The 17854-nt window shown below is 43.0% G+C and overlaps 1 protein-coding gene across 10 annotated transcripts in view; it reads left to right on the top strand.

Annotated features, from left to right (window-relative positions):
- Positions 1–17854, top strand: part of CTNND2 (catenin delta 2) — a 1018171-nt gene that overhangs the window by 838820 nt on the left and 161497 nt on the right. For all 10 annotated transcript variants that reach the window (XR_009758379.1, XM_061589265.1, XM_061589272.1 and 7 more), the window contains 2 exons: positions 2479–2596; positions 11999–12184. Coding sequence is in view for 9 of the 10 variants with exons in the window: in XM_061589265.1 (XP_061445249.1) it covers positions 2479–2596; positions 11999–12184 (304 nt within the window). In the remaining variant the exon portion in view is untranslated. The remainder of the gene's footprint in view (positions 1–2478; positions 2597–11998; positions 12185–17854) is intronic.

Raw genomic sequence — 17854 nt, 5'->3', positions numbered from 1 at the left:
TCCCTTCCAGTACTTGGCTCCAGTGCTAAGCCTTTTTGTTGCAAGTCATGCTTCCCTCTATTCTCTGCTTCATGCTCAGTCCAATCTGTGGGATAATGAAAGCTGTCATGTTTTTCTGTCCTACGACCATATTCTTAGGTAACTGAAGGAAGAGGCCAGTGCACCGCAGGCAATTCCCTGCAACAAAGAGTGTGTATCTTAGAATGTACCCCAAAGATTTTGACGTATATTTCAGTGCATACTCTACTGAAGTGCTCTCAGGGCTGACAGATTAAGTCAACTCTGGGAATAATTTTCATCTGTTGTCTCAGTTGTTGCTGCATTACAAGTGAGGGGTAGGACTAGCCCTGGAGAAATGTGTCTGTCCCACCATTTGCTCACATTGGCAGCATAAGCTGGGGTGAAAGCCATGAGGGTAGGAGGAGGGCCCACTGGGCCTGGCCTTTTGCTCACCTCATGGTGATCGTGACCTACATCAAGGGCTATGGATCAGTGAGTTGGAGGGAGAACAGTGGTCTGTGTAATGGAGGGGCAGCAGCCAGGGCCAACGAGAGGGGGGGAAGCCAGGACAAATTACCAGGGCCCGGCGGTCCGGAAGGAGGCCCAGGGCCCGACTATGTCGCATATGTTCTTGTCTTTCTCAGTAGTATCATTATTTGTCGATTGCTTTTGACATCCATTGTAATTTCAAAGAAGATAATAATGATATAAAATATTAAAGTGTAAAGATTTTTAGCCAGTCTGCCCTTTGCTGGGGGGGGGGCAAAAAAAATTTTCACCAGAGCCCAAACTCGGCTCGGCGGCCCTGGCAGCAGCAAAGGAATCCTAGACACACAGGAGCATAAGGATAAAAAGGGATAAAAGTTTACCAGACAGGGTAATTGTACTGATGTTTTTAGAATGATGGCTGATTGAATGAAAGCTAACTAATTTTACAAACCATTTGACTGAAACATCAAGAATGCAGGACCATATTCAAATTTAGAGTTATTTATGTAATTATGTTATTCATATTCAGGAAAATCAGTAGCTGGTAATCTAAAGATATATGATAGCTTTACTGATGCAAATGTCAGGAAAAGTAACAATTTAGGCAGTACATAATGATTTTTAGGCTTACTCCTTGCATCCCAAGAGAACCCCTTTCCGCGCCCGGGACTTACCGGGCGAAGGGACGTGTTTTGCGGCCGCAGCCAAGCCGCCATCTTGGTGAGGGGGGCGTGCACGCAGCGCGCTGGCGTGCTGACGTAGCACGCAGCAGGCTCCGGGGGGCGGTGATGCGGGTTGGACCCCCTATACATCTTCAGGGTGTGGCCGGAGCTGGGGCCTGGCACAGGGCAGCCCCAGGCTCAGGCAAGGTTTGGTTGCCCCATAGCTGCAAGCAGGCTTCGCCTGGATCAGCAGAATTCCCCCGCACTGGATTGTCCCTCTGCAGGTTCATTGGTTATAATTGACTCTGTTTTAATAAAGTGGCCCATGATTTAACCCAATGAATGGTGTCTGTGTTTATTTCGGCAATAGGCCGCAACACGCTAGCTTAAGAATTGGTGCCTGAGAAGTCGATAGAAAACCCTAATGAAATGAAGAACAAAAAAACCTGTTCAGCATTGCGTTCTGTATGTTGTTGTTGCTTAGGCTTGGGGAAATTGCAGGGATAGCATTGCCATTTGTATTTAATTAAGTTCCTCTGTTGTTGTTTAGTGCTAGTTTGAGAGTGCTGAACTTCTGCTTGACTTGGGTGCTCACAGATGTTAAAGTGGTATCTTCTGGATTAAGTTTTATTAATGATATTTGAACATAAAAGCAGATACTGATACTTAATAACAACACTGGTACATTTCACAGCAACTAGATGGACGTTTTAAAGCATAACCACTTTCAAAGGAATGGGGGAAAAATTGACTCCTTTCAAGTCGATTCCGACTTGTGGCGACCCTATGAAAAGCGGTATTCAGAGGGGGGTTACTATTGCCTTCCTCTGAGGCTGAGAGGCAGTGACTGTCCCAAGGTCACCCAGTGTGGTTCATGGCTGTGTGGGGATTCGAACACTGGTCTCCCAGGTTGTAGTCCACCTTAACCACTACATCACACTGGCTTCAAATGTTATTGAGAAGGTGCAAGCTCCTTGTAAAATGAAAAAAACATGGAGAGTATACAAAATAAATATTACCATTGTTGAATAGTTTTATGTGTTATACATTGTACTTTTCATTGTGGAGGGGGCATGGCTTTGACATAAGAACTGTAAAAGTAAGACTTACATTACCTTCCTAAAGCTACCTTGTGTGTTAGCCCATTTTTTAAAAGTATAGAAAATCATAATTTCATTCTTTCAAGAAAAGCTTCTTGGAAGAGATTCATTCACCAATCACAGCCAGTCACAGAGCTTTTTTAAAAACAAAATGAGACTGTAGCATGTCTGTTGTCAGAAATGACTTGCAGAATGAGAAGATTGTAACTACTGTTGTTTTCTTCTAGGAATGTCAGCTCTGCTGGAGAAGAAGCCCGCAGAAGAATGAGAGAATGTGATGGACTTACTGATGCATTGCTGTACGTGATTCAGTCTGCTCTAGGGAGCAGTGAAATTGATAGCAAGGTTTGTCATTGTTTTATAGAAACAGTAGTGTAAAGGACATTAGTAGAGGCACATCATATATCTTTCATGTAGTAAAAGTTACACTGTAGGATCTTCACCTTTAAGAAAAGCCATACTGTATATTAATGTGTTATATGTCTGCCATTTTCTCATACTCACTTTATAGTTTAGTGTAGTGGCGGCAAGTACTAAGTAGTTAAGCCCAGAGTGTTTGTAATAAATGGCAAAAAGTCCATGAACCTCAGATTTTTGAGTCAAAACTTACAACCAGAACAGGAAACATTAGAGACCAAGAAGCTTGGAATTTGGCTTCACAAGACTTTCTAGCAGTGTTTGGTATCAATTCTTAATTAAAATTCTTTGGTTTTTTTAATACAAATGTTGTTCAAAGTACTTGTGAGCGCCAGTGTGATGCAGTGGTTAGGCCTTTGGCATCTGTGGATATGAGGTTGGTGACCCCTATGTAGATTATGCTGTGGAAATGGCAGAGCAGTTGCTGGAGCTGGAAGGGTCTGCCCCCTTACACTCCTGTTGGTTTGGAAGAATGTTTCGGGGACAAGAAACAGCAGAAACCACTTCCCTGCTCACCCTACTCTTGTTTGCTGATTTGTTGCCTGCTAGCCATATGAAGCTGGTGATAGGCATTTGCTTTGCCCCATGAAGGGGTTTTCTTTTTTCATTGAGGGAGGGAGGAAGGAGCGATGGGGATTGCCCCATCATTCAGCCAATTGTTGCCTGCTGGCAACAGGCACTCCTTTTGCACATGGAGGGGCTTTTCTGAAGTGGGGGCTACTCAAGTATGCTCTGTATGTGTGATTGAGAGAAATGCACTTGGGCAGAGAGAGGGGGAGAGACATATATATGGTGTGTACGTGTGGGAGGGGGGAATGTGGGGTCTATGTGTATGTGTGATGTTTGTGTGTATGTGAGAGAGAGATGGGGGAAGGTATATGTGTATGTTCTTTGTGTATGTGTGTGAAAAGATGCACATAGGCAGAGAGAGATGTGTGTATATATGTGAAATGTGTGATGAGAGAGATGTATGTGTGCCCGTGGTCTGTGTGTGTGTGTGTGTGTGTGTGTGTGTGTGTGTGTGTGTGTGTGTGTGTGTGTGTGTGTGTGTGTGTGTGTGTGTGTGTGTGTGGAGAGGGAGAGAGGGAGGGAGAGAGGGAGGGAGAGGGAGAGGGAGAGGGAGAGAGAGAGAGAGATATGGCCACCTTGTATATGTTGCCTGGCACTTCTCTGCCTCCATCGCATCCTCAAGTAGCTGTCCAGTGGAGCTTGTCCATATTGTCAGGGGTCTGTTGACATCAACTCCAGGAAATCTATCAGTACAGAGTTAAGATCCAATATTGATGTTTCAACACACACAGTGATGCTGTTGCTGTCTAACAACAACAGGGGGGATTCCCAAGTTTATTTATTTATTTTTTTATTATTTATTATTTAATTTGTATCCCACCCTTCCTCCCAGCAGGAGCCCAGGGTGGCAAACAAAGCGCTAAAAGCACTTTAAAACATCATAAAAACATATCTTAAAATACATTAAAACAAAACAGTGTTAAAAACATTTTTTAAAAAATTAAAAAAGGGTTAAAAACATTATTAAAAACATATTAAGCAATTCCAACACAGATGCAGACTGGGATAGGGCTCAACCTAAAAGGCTTGTTGAAAGAAGAAAGTCTTCAAAAGGCCCTGGAAAGATAACAGAGATGGCACCTGCCTAATATTCAAAGGGAGGGAATTCCACAGGGTAGGTGCTGCCACACTAAAGGTCCATTTCCTATATTGTGCAGAACGTATCTGCAGGAGGCCCTCACCTCCAGAGCACAGTGATCACTGTGTATATAAGGGATAAGACGGTCTTTCAGGTACCCTGGTCCCAAACTGTATAGGACTTTGTACACCAAAACGAGAACCTTGAACTAGGCCCAGTAGCAAATGGGCAGCCAGTGCAATTCTTTCAGCAGCAGGGTAACATGTTGGCGATACCCTGCCCCAGTGAGCAGTCTCACTGCTGCATTTTTCACCAGCTGCAACTTCCGGACCAACCTCAAGGGCAGCCCCACAAAGAGTGCATTACAGTAATCCAGCCTAGAGGTTACCAGTGCATGGACAACAGTGGTCAGGCTATCCCAGTCCAGAAACGTCCACGGCTGTCTAGATATTACAATGAATGCTGGGGGGGCACATAGTTTAGCCCCACCATGGTGTGTGTGTGTGTGTAATTTCTGACTAGACAAATCTGTCTTTAGACCTGACCCCAATTCTACAGATGTATAAAGCATTAGTTACCACTTGAAATTAACTTGTACATTAACACATCTCTGTTAGTCAAGATCATTGTTGCATGACAAGAAGGAAAAGTTTATTTTGCAGATATGAAGTTTATCTTAGTTTATTTGTATGAAGAACTTAAATATATATGTGTGTGACACTTTCATATTCCACACCACAGGTGCAATTATTAGATTTCAGCACAATAGCTATGGGCAAAGATAATAAAACGCCAGCTGTGATAAGCATTCTTTTCTATAATATTTGCAGGTCATGTTTGTGTGAAAGGCTGCTTTTTTTTTACCTTTTGAACTTTTCAGATTGCTAGAAAAAGCAAAACTGATTTGTGTTTTTATACAGTTGTCAGAGAAAAGCAGCACATCCTGAATAGAAGTCTTTGTTCAGTGAAATATTATATGCATGGCCCAGTAACTGATGTGTTTGCAGATTACAGTATGTCATATAACCATCTACAATCAATTAGTGAGTAGTAAAACAGTCTAATCTGCCAGGTTATCATTGCAGTCTGGAATACAATTCATACAAAACTGTTTTTGCCTGCACCAAACAGCACTCCTGTTTCCTGCTGTCTCCAGCAGTGAAGAAAGTGGGGGCGTTTTTAACTTCATTAGCTGCATAAAAGCTAAATCAGTGGCTGTGTATCAAAGCTGCTTGAATTGCTTTGACAGATAGAAAATGAGGCATTGAAATACTTGGGACCTGGATCTTCTGAACTTGTTCAGATCAATGGCTTTCACACTGTTTCCTTACAGGCACCAAGAATGGGGAAAATATTCTAAATAAATAAAACCTTAGCCAGAGGCTTCTGTTCTTAGGAAGATTCCTTTATAGGTACTTGTCCTAAATGAAAGATTGCTTTACTGCTTAAAGCTGTAAATGAGGCAAAACTAGATTCCCAATTCCAACTGTGCACATGAAAGAACAAAATGCCTGAAACATTAATTTACAGCATTTAGAATAACAGGGAAGGAAATTATTTTCTGAACCTGTTTTGGTCAGTGAATATATATATTTTTCCCTTTATCATGACATAAAAACACTTAAATTTCCTTTGACATAAACATGTGTGCAGCTTTGTACAAACCATAATATCATGGTCTGATAATCAGCATCTTTTGCTTGCCACCGTCAGCACACAGTCCTGGCTTATTAACCAACACTAAACCAGCATTTACAGCCAAGTTCTCCACACTTTAGCCAGAGTGCAACTTGAAGCACTTAAAGAGAAACGTTGCTACTGTTATCTGGTATCATCAAACTTTGCCAAAACAGGGCATTTTTTCATTTTCATGCTACTAGCTTTCACCATCAAATGATGACTCAACAGAGAGGACTCCTCAGTCTCTCAACTTCCAGTTTAGAGTATTTTGCCTGAAGTGGTGACAAGGCAGTGAGTTAGAATGTCACTACTGAATCATGCCAGGAATTTGACACATCTGAGATACCAAGTAAGATTCAATTACTGTTCAATTAACAGTGTATTTATTGACACAACCTTTGATACAATATTTTCATGGCAAACTAAGTATGTTCAATATTCAACCAAGTAGGTGAATCACAATGAGGTTGTTTAAATTATATTCCTCAGAATTACTAGTGTATGGTGCAGTAATGCCTACTGCCATTGTGTCATGAACTTCAATATACCTATGTACCTTCATGATGGAAGAACTGTGATTTATTTATTTCTATGGTGCCATCTGTGTACACGGTGCTTTACAAAGACAGGTGCTTTCCCTAGGGGGCTTCCAATCTGAAAATAGGCACATGAAATAGGGGAATTGGATGGAAATGGAGGCAGGGGTACATAGTAGCAGTAGTGGAGAATATATGACAGCCCAACAAAAAAAATTTTGTTTTTAGTTGCCAAGGATGTTTGAATGACTTTAGGGTATTTTGGGGGTGCTAAATCCAAAAATGACATTAGTTTTGCCAAATTGGCTCTAGTTTTTGAGATAACGGATACCCCTCAAATGACAATTGTACCCCAATACGTCCTGTAGCTGCTGACATATGCAGCAGGGTTTGGTCTGTCTTTTTACTCTTGAACATTGTTTTGCAAGTTTATCCATTGCATATAATATCATATTGATACTTTTTTTTTTTTTTTTGGAAGAGGAATATGAGTTCATCACGAAGAGGCTGCTTAAACAATCCTAATGTATTCTGCAACATTTGTGGCGAACAGGGCCAGTTCCAAAGGGCGGCCAGGTTGGGCACTGGCCCGAGGGCCCCACAGCTCTAGGAGCCCCTGGGGAGCCCTCCGCTCCCCTTCCGCGATCCCGCAGATCACAAGACGAGCTTCCGAACCAACCGCCATCCCCACCATCCCCAGCAATTCACCTACCTTTCTCTGCTGTTCGCACTGCATGCCATCAACCAAGATGGCGGCAAAGGTTTCAGTCCCTTACGGAAACCTCAGCCGCCATCTTTAGTGATGGCAACCCTGCGCGAACAGCAGAGAAAGGTAGGTGAAGCGCGGGGGATGGTGGGCGGTTCGGAAGCTTGTCTTGCGATCTGCGGGATCGCAGAAGGGAAGCAGAGGGGCCCGGGGCAGGCTAATGCCCAAGGGCCCCCGCATTCCTTGAGCCAGCCCTGGTGGTGAATACACTCTGCAAAAACCAAAGAAAAAACATCACTGACTTTGTAAAACAAGCATATCTTGCTTATTTTGGAGTGAAGCTTGGAGATCAAGATAAGTCTTGGGCTCCCCATAAGGTTTGCAAAACCTGTGTAGAGTGCCTACGACAGTGGAAAAATGGAGAAATGAAACGTTTAAACTTTGGTGTGCCTACGGTGTGGAGAGAGCCGCAAAACCATCACGATGATTGTTGTTTTTGTGTTGTGAATGTGAAAGGCTTCAATCGCTACAAGAAACATAAGTGGGAGTATCCTGATTTGGGCTCAGCAAGGCGACCTGTGCCACACAGCGAAGGCGTTCCCATACCAGTGTTTACCTCACTGCCTGACCTTCCATTGTCAGATGTTGAAGAAATGCTGGACGTGGAGTGTAGCACAGGTGGGAGCCCTGGAAGTTGATATGAAGAAAGCTTTTCAACACCTGAGCAGTTCTCCCAAAAGGAACTCAATGATCTGATACGAGACCTCAGTCTGTCAAAGCAAGCATCTGAACTTTTAGCATCCAGGCTAATGGAAAAGAACTGTCTACAGCCGGAAGCTAACATAACAGCTTATTGGACAAGAGAGGAGGGACTTCTTCCATACTTCAGCCAAGATGAAGAACTTGTATACTGCAATAACATTCCTGGACTTCTTCTCCAAATGGAACTACCGGAATATTGACCAGAAGATTCGCAGCTTTTTATAGACAGCTCCACCAGAAGCTTGAAATGTGTTTTATTGCACAATGGTAACCGCTATGCATCTCTTCCAATTGCTCACTCAACAAAACTTAAAGAAGAATATGAAAATATCAAAATGGTCTTGCAGAAGCTCTGCTATCATGAGCACCAGTGGTCTATTTGTGTTGATCTAAAGATGGTGAACTTCTTGCTTGGGCAGCAAAGTGGATACATGAAGTACCCTTGTTTCATCTGCTTGTGAGATAGTAGGGCAAAGCGAGATCATTGGGGAAAAGTGACATGGCCTTCAAGGTAACACATGACTGTAGTTGCAGCGAACATCATTAACAAGCCATTGGTTGACAGAGAAAAAATCATTCTCCCACCACTCCATATCAAGCTTGGACTGATGAAGCAATTTGTTAAGGCCTTGGACAAAGATGGTGATTGCTTCAAATACATTTATAGATCGTTCCTTGGACTGACTATGGAAAAACTAAAAGCAGGAATCTTTGATGGTCCTAAAATTCGTAAACTCATCAATGATTTGAATTTCACTAAATTTATGAATGATGTTGAAGCTCCTGCCTGGTGCAGTTATGTCTCAGTTGTCAAGAACTTCTTGGGTAACCACAAAGCAGACAATTATGAAGAATTGGTGCAAAACATGCTCACTAACTTTAAACATTTGGGTACTAATATGAGCATAAAGGTACACTATCTCCATAGCCACTTAGACAGATTTCCGGATAATCTTGGTGATTTTAGTGAGGAACAAGGGGAGAGGTTCCATCAGGATATAAAGGTGATGGAGGAAAGGTATCAAGGCAGATGGGACAGACACATGATGGCAGACTACTGCTGGAGCCTCCAACGTGATTGTCCTGATGCCCCACATAAAAGAAAATCGTACACACAGCGTTTTTCTATGCATTAATTGTGATTATCTGAATCAGCTTACTCTGTTTTAATGTTATTGTACTGAATACAATGCCATTAGGTATTTCATGTGTTTACTTTTGTATGATTTGAGACAATTCCCATGTCATTTGTGGGTAGGCTATGCCTGACCATTATTTTTTTTGAATTTGTTAAGTTTTTCAATGGGGGCATCCATTATCTCAAAAATTAGAGCCAATCTAGCAAAACCGATGCCATATTCGGAATCAGCGACACAAAGTTACCCTAAAATCGATCAAACATCATTGGCAATAAAATTAGTGTTGACCAGTAGTTGCCTGCACTTCAGCTTTGCTACAATATAGGATATTTGAATTTGGGATTGCTCTAATCTAAAGGCTTCCCAGAAAACACAAGGCTTGAGAAATGATTTGAAGGAAGTAAGGGAGGTGGGCACATGAAGGTGTTCTGAGAGGCAGTTCTAGACATTAGAGAGAAAGAGTGGACTTGTTTCAGGAAGCACAAAATATTTGGATGACTGAAAGGAGTGGAGCTAGACAAGCAAAGTTGACAAGAAGGGATGAATCAGTGTATGAGTGTAGTGGTAGGACAGGTAAGGCCATAGAAGGTTTTGAAGGTAAAGAAGCAAAGCTTGTGCAGGACACAGGAGTGGATAGGGAGCAAGTATATGGACATGAAGAGGGGCATCATTGGTCAGAATGATTAGAGGGGTGAATAATTTTGAGAACAGATTGTTGAATAGGTATGAGAGAATGAAGGTGAGATAACGAAAGACCAGAGAGAGAAGACGGCTGCAGTAGTCGGGGCAAGAGACTATCTAGGCTTGGACCAGAGTGCTTGCTGAGAGGGAAGACAGGAAGGACCATGTTTCTGCAATGTTTTCAAGAGAGATGTGATTTGGCAGCAAATGGAATGTGGCATAAAGAAATGCATAAAGACAAGACCAAAGCTTCATGTCTGATCAAATAGGGTGGATGGTGTCATCATCAATGGATAAGGAGAATGAACAAGAAGAGAACCAGGAGAAAATATGAGAAGTTCAGTCTTAGACCTACTTGGTGTGAGATAATGATGAGATATCCAAGCAGAAATATCAGAGAGGCAGTTGGAGATGCAGCACTAAATGAAGAGCAAAAGAGATCTAGCTGGGGTAGAGAGGTAGATCTAGGGATCACCAGTGCATAGGTGGTATTGAAATCCAGATTAGACAAGACCCAAAGAGGTGTTAGATGAGAGAAAGTCAAGACAGTGAGAGTAAACAGCATGCTCCAAGAATTTGGAAATAAAGGGCAGGAGGGAAATGGGATGGTAGGTGGAAATGGAGGAATAAGTGAAGAGATATTTTTTTCCAGAACAGGGAAGGCAGTAACAAGTTTAAATATCATAAGAAACAGCTAGAGGATGAAGACAAGTTGATAGTGTAGTGGACAGGAGAGTAAATGGCAACTAGAAGACAGGAAGGGTTAGGACACAGGAGGAGAATGGGCTCTGTTACATGATCAGGAAGATCTCCCTCAGTCATAACACTAGAACCTCCAATGAAGCTGAATGCTGGAAGATTCAGGACAGATAAAAGAAAGTACTTCGTGACACAGCACATAGTTAAGTTATGAAACTCGCTCCCAGAGGAGGCAGCCACCAACTTGGATGGGTTTAAAAGAGGATTAGACAAATCCATGAAGAATAATAATATCAGAATGATATCCACAAGTCAGAGGCAGCATGCTTCTGAATACCAGTTGCTGGAAACTGCAGAGGGAGGGAAGAGTGCTCTTGCGCTCAGACCCTGCTTGTGAGCTTCCCATAGGCATCTGGTTGGCCACTGTGAGAACAAGATGGTGGCCTAGAAGGGCCACTGGCTGGATCCAGCAGGCTCTTCTTATGTTCTTGTGAAGGAAGTGGAGTTGAAAGCAAATGAAAAAAAAGGCCCTTCTCAGTCACCACTCTCCACCCCCTAGTTACAATTCTAAGGGAAAATATCAGCCCCAAAGGCCCATATTATTAAAACTGAACCATTTAAAATTAAATCAGAATTAGCTTTTAAATGAAAAGCAAACCCATTTTTAAGAAATTGTTTTAGGTTTACCATGAAGTGTACTTCTAGATTTCAGTATGAATTCTGTGCAGAAAAGCAAAAGCTGTCTCTGAGATTCTTCTCTGTTCTGTACGATATTATTTCCACCAATCTTACAGGCAGGCTGAATGGGATATCTAATATTTTCACTACTTAAAGAATTCTTGTAGCTCAGATAATTCACATAAGCAGCGTATATAATGGATGACTCTCTAAAATACACTTTACTGTTTCCTGTTGTTTTCTTAATTATGCATCCCTGTGGGGTTCATGCAAGATATACACATAAGACTATGACATGTAGCCTTTTTACTCTGTGTTGTAAGTGACAAAATCCTATTTATCTCATTTTTATCTTATATCCCTTTTCACATTGGATTTTCTCTGAAACTTGATCAGTGCTGGCAGCCCTGTTAAATGTTGACTAAGACTCCCTTCTCTCAATAAAAAAAAATACTTCTCGGCTTCTTACATACTCACCAGAGGTACTTTGGCTTTCACATTGGAAGGTGCTTTTTTTTGGAAGCACCCCATGCATACATGTGAAAAACTTGGCATGTCAAAAGTAGGCTACCCTTCCATTTCTCTCATTTACCCCACCACCATGGTGGGCATTTGAATTGGCCATTTTAAGACTCTGACTTGCCATTTTTTTCAGGGTTTCTACAAACAGTAGTTTGCTAGTCTAGGGAGCATTTTAGGCAAAAAAAAATCTTTTACAAACATGGATCAAGACTGATAACTTTTCTGATGAATATGTGAATCCTAAAATATTTTTTTTCATTTTTTTTTCTTCCTTTTTAGACCGTTGAAAACTGTGTGTGCATTTTAAGGAACCTCTCATACAGACTTGCTGCAGAAACTTCTCAGGGACAACAAATGGGGACAGATGAGCTTGATGGCTTACTTTGTGGTGATGCCAATGGAAAAGATACTGAAAGTTCAGGATGTTGGGGCAAAAAGAAGAAGAAAAAGAAATCTCAAGATCAGGTACTAAAGAATATTTACAGTGGCAAACAATTAATATTAGTGCTAATGCACTCAGCCAAAACCAAACTGTGCAGTGAATAAAAGCAAGAATAAGTGGGGAAAGTATTTTGATCCATTGTCATTGTTTAATATTGGTACTACTAGAATTGTTTTCCATATAGGGCAGAGGTGATTGGACCTCAGTTCAGGGCTCTGATCTGGCCCTGCAAAACCCCACTAATTTTTGGTGGGAGCAGCATAAAGAAACAAAGTGGGCACAGGGGCTGAGTTGGACAGAGCCCAGTTCCCTGATAGGAATGCAAGTCACCCTTCCCTGATTATCAGATTGATCATCTGATTAGCAGAGATGGGGTGATACCCCCCATCTGATCTGCATAAATCAGGTAAGGACAGGGGTTGTGTGCTTCTGTGTGTGTCTACACGTGTGTGTGTGTGTTCTGAGTGTGTGCATGCAAGAGTGCACTTTTGACCACACCAACCACTGGTATGCCCCCCCAAAGTTTGGTTGAGGGTTAATGCAACCAAAAAAGGTTACTTTTCATGATATAGGGAATATTTCATTTAACATCACATTATTTGAAACACTTGTTAAGAATGAGCAGCCAAACTGAAAAGATGTTTAAGATTTCAGGAATAATTAAGTCAGACTCTTTCTATTTAGCAGCACATAATTCACCTATATGTTGGTCAGTTTGCTTTCATCCACCAAATAAAAGGGGGGGGTGGATCTCAGGTTTATGTTTTTTTTCTTTATGAAGGCACCCATAACCCACATGGATTATTACATTTATTCTGAAAAAAAACTTGTCCAAATATCCTCAGAAATAAGGGCTTCTGGTAGTGCATTACAGTTCTTCTCTTTGCCACAGTCTAACATAAATTTGTAGGATCTCTTTTATTAATGGAATGAATAGTTGCTTCTGTCACTGATGTTGAAATTATTGCTCTATATACCTGAGTGACTGTTTCTCATGCTGTTAAACTCATTGTTCCTTGCTGCCACTCCTCTCATGGTTTGGTTCGTCGTTGCTCATCTGCTGTGCCCACTGGCCTTTGTGTGTTGTTGTTTAATGCCAGATCGGTACATAATGAGACCACTCTCATCCATGACTTGATTGTGGATGAAGGTGCCGATTTGGTGTGTATTACCGAGACCTGGGTGGGTGAGCTTGGAGAGGTTGATCGGACCCAGCTTTGCCCACCTGGATACTCGCTGCAGCACCAGCACAGGCTGCAGGGACAGGGGGGAGGAGTTGCTGTGGTCTACAGAACTTCCATCTCTGTCACCAGGAAACTACTCTGTCTTGGAGCGGGCTGTGAGGATGTTGGGCTGAGAAGACAGTAAACTAGGGTTGCTGCTGGTGTACTGTCCACCCTGCTGCCCAGCAGCTTCTCTGACCGAGCTGGCGGAGGTCATCTCGGCTGTGGCGTTGGAGGAGCCCAGAACGATAGTGCTGGGTGATTTCAATGTCCATGCTGAGTCTGCCTCTAGTGTTCCGGCTCGAGAGTTCATGGCCTCCATGACAACCTTGGGGCTGTCTCAACTTGAACTGCCTTTTATAACAGACTCCCTAAGCCAGGTGCCCGTGATTAGTCTCCCAGCTGCTCAGAGCTGCTTGTTCTTAAACGACCCGACCTCTTCCTTCGTTGTTGTGCTACTCGCTGGAGTCTCTTTTCTGCAGGGGGGAGGGGAGCCTCCTGTTCATACCCAGAATCCGATTGAGGGGCTTCAGCCAGGTCCTGGACATTGTCCAGCTGGGGAAGTCACAGAGTTGTGTCCTCAGGGGTTCCACTAGTTCCTTCTCCTGGGTCTGCTAACTCTGCCTCCTCCTCCTCCTCCGAGTCCTCTAAAGGGGCCATGACACAAGCTATCACACAAAGTTCTATATGGAGTAAACAAACTCCTGTAATTCTACACTCAGTTGGCATTCAGTTATTTTCAAATGGACTGATTGTGTTGCTGAAACATTGATGACACAGAAACCAACACGGTTTTATTCATTTCAGTTGAACATGTATTCATAATTGAGTACTGGATTGGAGTCCTGCTTTATTTTCTTTTTATAATAAAAATCTTAAGATTTTATTATTATTTATTATTATTATTTATTCAACTTTTATACTGCCCGACTAGCAATTGCTCTCTTTATATTGTAGTTTTATTCAGTTCATATTCACTATAAATCTACAGTAGGGCCCCACTTATATGGCGGGTTAGGTTCCAGACGCCTGCTGAAAAGTGGATCAGCTGTGGCGTGGGGGTCTGGAACCTAACCCACTGATCGCGCAGCAGAAGGAGATCAGCTGTAGTGTGGTGGCGGCAGCGGCAGCGGCGATGACAACCTGGGCACTCCAAACGAACTCATCCCTTTCCAGGATGAAGGCAGCGAGCAGGACAAAGGCATGCTACAGCTGATTGCGCCAGAGGAGGAGAAGAAGGGGGCAGAGGACGTGGCTGGCGCCGTATCAGCGGAACACCGAAAAGCGGGGCACTGAAAAGTGGGGCCCTACTTTATCTATCTAACCTAACTATATTACATTTTGTAATCATCATGCTGCAGTTTGCTTGGCCACAGACAGATGGCACTGCAAACTACAACATGACGACGGGCAGCGTTCCATGGTGGCAGCCAGGTGCAGCAGAAGAGTGAGTGTGTGAGTGAGCACCTGAGGAGTGGGAGAGAAATGCAGACAGACAGGAATAAAGGGGGGAAGGTTAAGCAGTGGAGAGAAGTGGAGACAGGCAGGAGTAAACCAGGGTGGTGGGAAGGCTTAGCAGAGGAGAGAAACAGAAAGAGACAGGAGTAAAGAGGGGCTGGAAGGATTTAGTGGAGAGAAATGGCAAAGCAATCAGGTGCACTATCACCTAGAGGCATTGGGGGGGTTGGCAAGGGAGGTGCAGAGGAGGGAGGAGGAGACTGGTGCTGGTAAGCCATGGAGGAGCAGTCACAACAGGCTGGGGCAGCTCCTCAGCAACTGTCCTGCACTGCTGCACCATTGCTGCCTGCCTGCCTCACCAACAATGCCATTTCAGGCTTAGCAGTGGTGGTGGAGGAGGAGGAAAGCGGCAGGCAGTAGGACAGTTGTTAAGGAACTGCCCCAGCCTGTCCTGAGGTTTCCTCTGTCACTTGCCTGGACCATCCACCTTCATCTCCTTCCTCTGCTTCCCTACTCCTCATGGGAGAACGTCTAACCATGCTTAGCACTGGGTTCATGTGCGTGAGAGAGCTTCCAGCAGAGATCTCTCTCATGCATCTGTACCCAGCATTAAACAGTGTTACATCAGATGATATGAAGGGAGAGCAATCCTGCTTGGTTCAGGTGCACAAGATAGGTCCCTTGAGGGATCTCTGTTTATGCACCTGAACCCAGCACTAAGTAGGATTGCCCTTCCACCTCGTATCAGCTGATGCAAAGACAGGGCAGTCCTGCTTGGTTTGCATGCACGAGGGAGGTCCTTATAGGGATCTTTCACATGTACCCGAATCCAGTGCTAAGCCAATAAGGGGTGAGAGGACAATACTGCTTACTGTTGAAGGGTGAGAGGGAGGCTTGGCCAGGTCTAAAAGGAGGGAGGCTTAGCTAGGTCTAACTCCGCCATACACATAAAAAGGTAAAGGTGTCCCCGCACTTGTCACCCTAAGAGTTGGAAACGACTCGCACTACGTCTTGCGACGTTTACTAGGCAGACCGTATATATGGGGTGGGATTGCCAGTTCCTTCCCCGGCCTTTCTTTACCCCCCAGCATAGGCTAGGTACTTATTTTACCGACCACAGATGGATGGAAGGCTGAGTGGACCTCGGCCTCTTTTACCGGAGATTCGACTTCCTCCTTTCGTTGGAATCAAACTCCGGCCGTGAGCAGAGCTTCGGCTGTGTTACCGCTGCTTACCACTCTGCACCACGAAGGGTCTTTGCACCATACACATAGTAACTCATTAAACCAGGGGTGGGGAACCTTTTTTGCTTCCATCCTATGGGCCAACTTTGACAGGTAGGTGGGGCAATCATGTGACATCACAATTATGTTGTGTGCTTGATGTGTGGGTTGCCCTGCTCACCTGTCAAAGTTGCCCATAGGGTTCCCCCTCCCTGGCTTAATTAGTTGCGGGGGTGAGGTCTAAAGGTAGAAAGATTGGTGAGGAGTTAGTGGCAGTGGGGTTGGCGACCAATGCAAGCAGGAGCAAAACCCCTAGTAACTGAATAGTTACCGTGTTTCAGTTTATTCACTGTGGTTTAAAGAAATGGTTCTTTCCTCATACCCTGTTTCCAAAAACCTCTGGCATACTGACTCTTCAGATATCTTATTTTAAACTCAGAAGATACCAAGGTCCTTTGAGGATACTTAATAAAGAAAAAAGAGAGAAGGCTTTTAGGCTGAAGCATGGCCTGCATTAAAACAAATGGTTCAGAAAACTTGCTTGACCCATAATTTGTGAGTCACTAGTACATTCGCCTAAAATAGCTCCTAAAGAAACATTACGGCAAGTTGGGTTGATTTCTGTGGGGAAATTATTCAGGGCTAATTTGTTTGTGGGTTTTGCACATACTCTGTTTAATCTGTATTAGATGGAAATATACTTAGTCCTTCAGCTAAGTGTAGACATTATCTGTGCTCCATAAAGTCACTTAATATAGGTGTATTTTAATGAAACCAACGTAGACCTTTTCAGCCATCACTTTTCATAGGATTTTATTATTTATTTATTTATTTATTTATTTATTTATTTATTTGATTTATATCCTGCCCTTCCTCTCAGTAGGAACCCAGGGCAGCATCTCATGATTTGCACATATTGGTGCCCCATAGGAGTCTCCTGAATCTAAACAAAGGCAAGTTTGAATGAAGAAGCCCTTCTATTCCCTCACAACCTCCTCAAGAAAACTAGAATGAGGCTGTGTCACTTCCTTGCTCTTAGAGATTCCAGCCACATATGGAGGTCACTATCCTGGCTATCCCTGCCAAATATGATATATACATGCACAGGAGTATGTGTGTAAGAGATTGAGATAAGAGGATTGTATATATGCAGATCTAACTTGTATTCTGTGAGTATACATAGACATTCCAAACCTCTACTATGAAGACTTGCCTCCATGGTTTATTTAAATGTGGAGTTTGAAATAATGCATTGCCCTGTAAGAGTTCCATCCCATGTATTTGCCATGTTTTGTTCATTGTAGTTGTAATCACCTGTACATGCTTTGAATGTTGAATTCAAAATTGCTCAAATAGTATTAAGGGATATCTTTCTTCACTGCCATTGCAAATTCTTGCTTGATTCACTCAATCCCTTGGATTGCGATATCTAAATGAAAAGTCCCCTTTTGCTAAGCTAAAAGCAATTTACTTAAAAATAAAATGATATTTCAAATAATTTTAAAAGTAAAAACACAATAATGAATAACTTAATCCAGGAGTTACCAACTTTTTGGACCAGGGGACACATTTTGATATTTGGGAGAGTGTTGTGCTATGGGAGCAAGTCATAACGACAACATGGCTGCCAGGGGGGCTTGGCGTAACACAAAATTAGAGAGAGTTATTGCTGCTTCTCCCTACTAACCTCCCAGACAACCTCATGCTTACCATGAGCTTACCATGTTTACTATCAGCTGTGTCTTACTGGTCCTGATTGTGGAGACACAACTGTTAAAGACACAAGAAC

This window comes from Rhineura floridana, chromosome 1 (assembly GCF_030035675.1).
Source record: "Rhineura floridana isolate rRhiFlo1 chromosome 1, rRhiFlo1.hap2, whole genome shotgun sequence".
NCBI lineage: Eukaryota > Metazoa > Chordata > Lepidosauria > Squamata > Rhineuridae > Rhineura > Rhineura floridana.
This window is presented reverse-complemented; position numbering and strand designations above follow the sequence as displayed.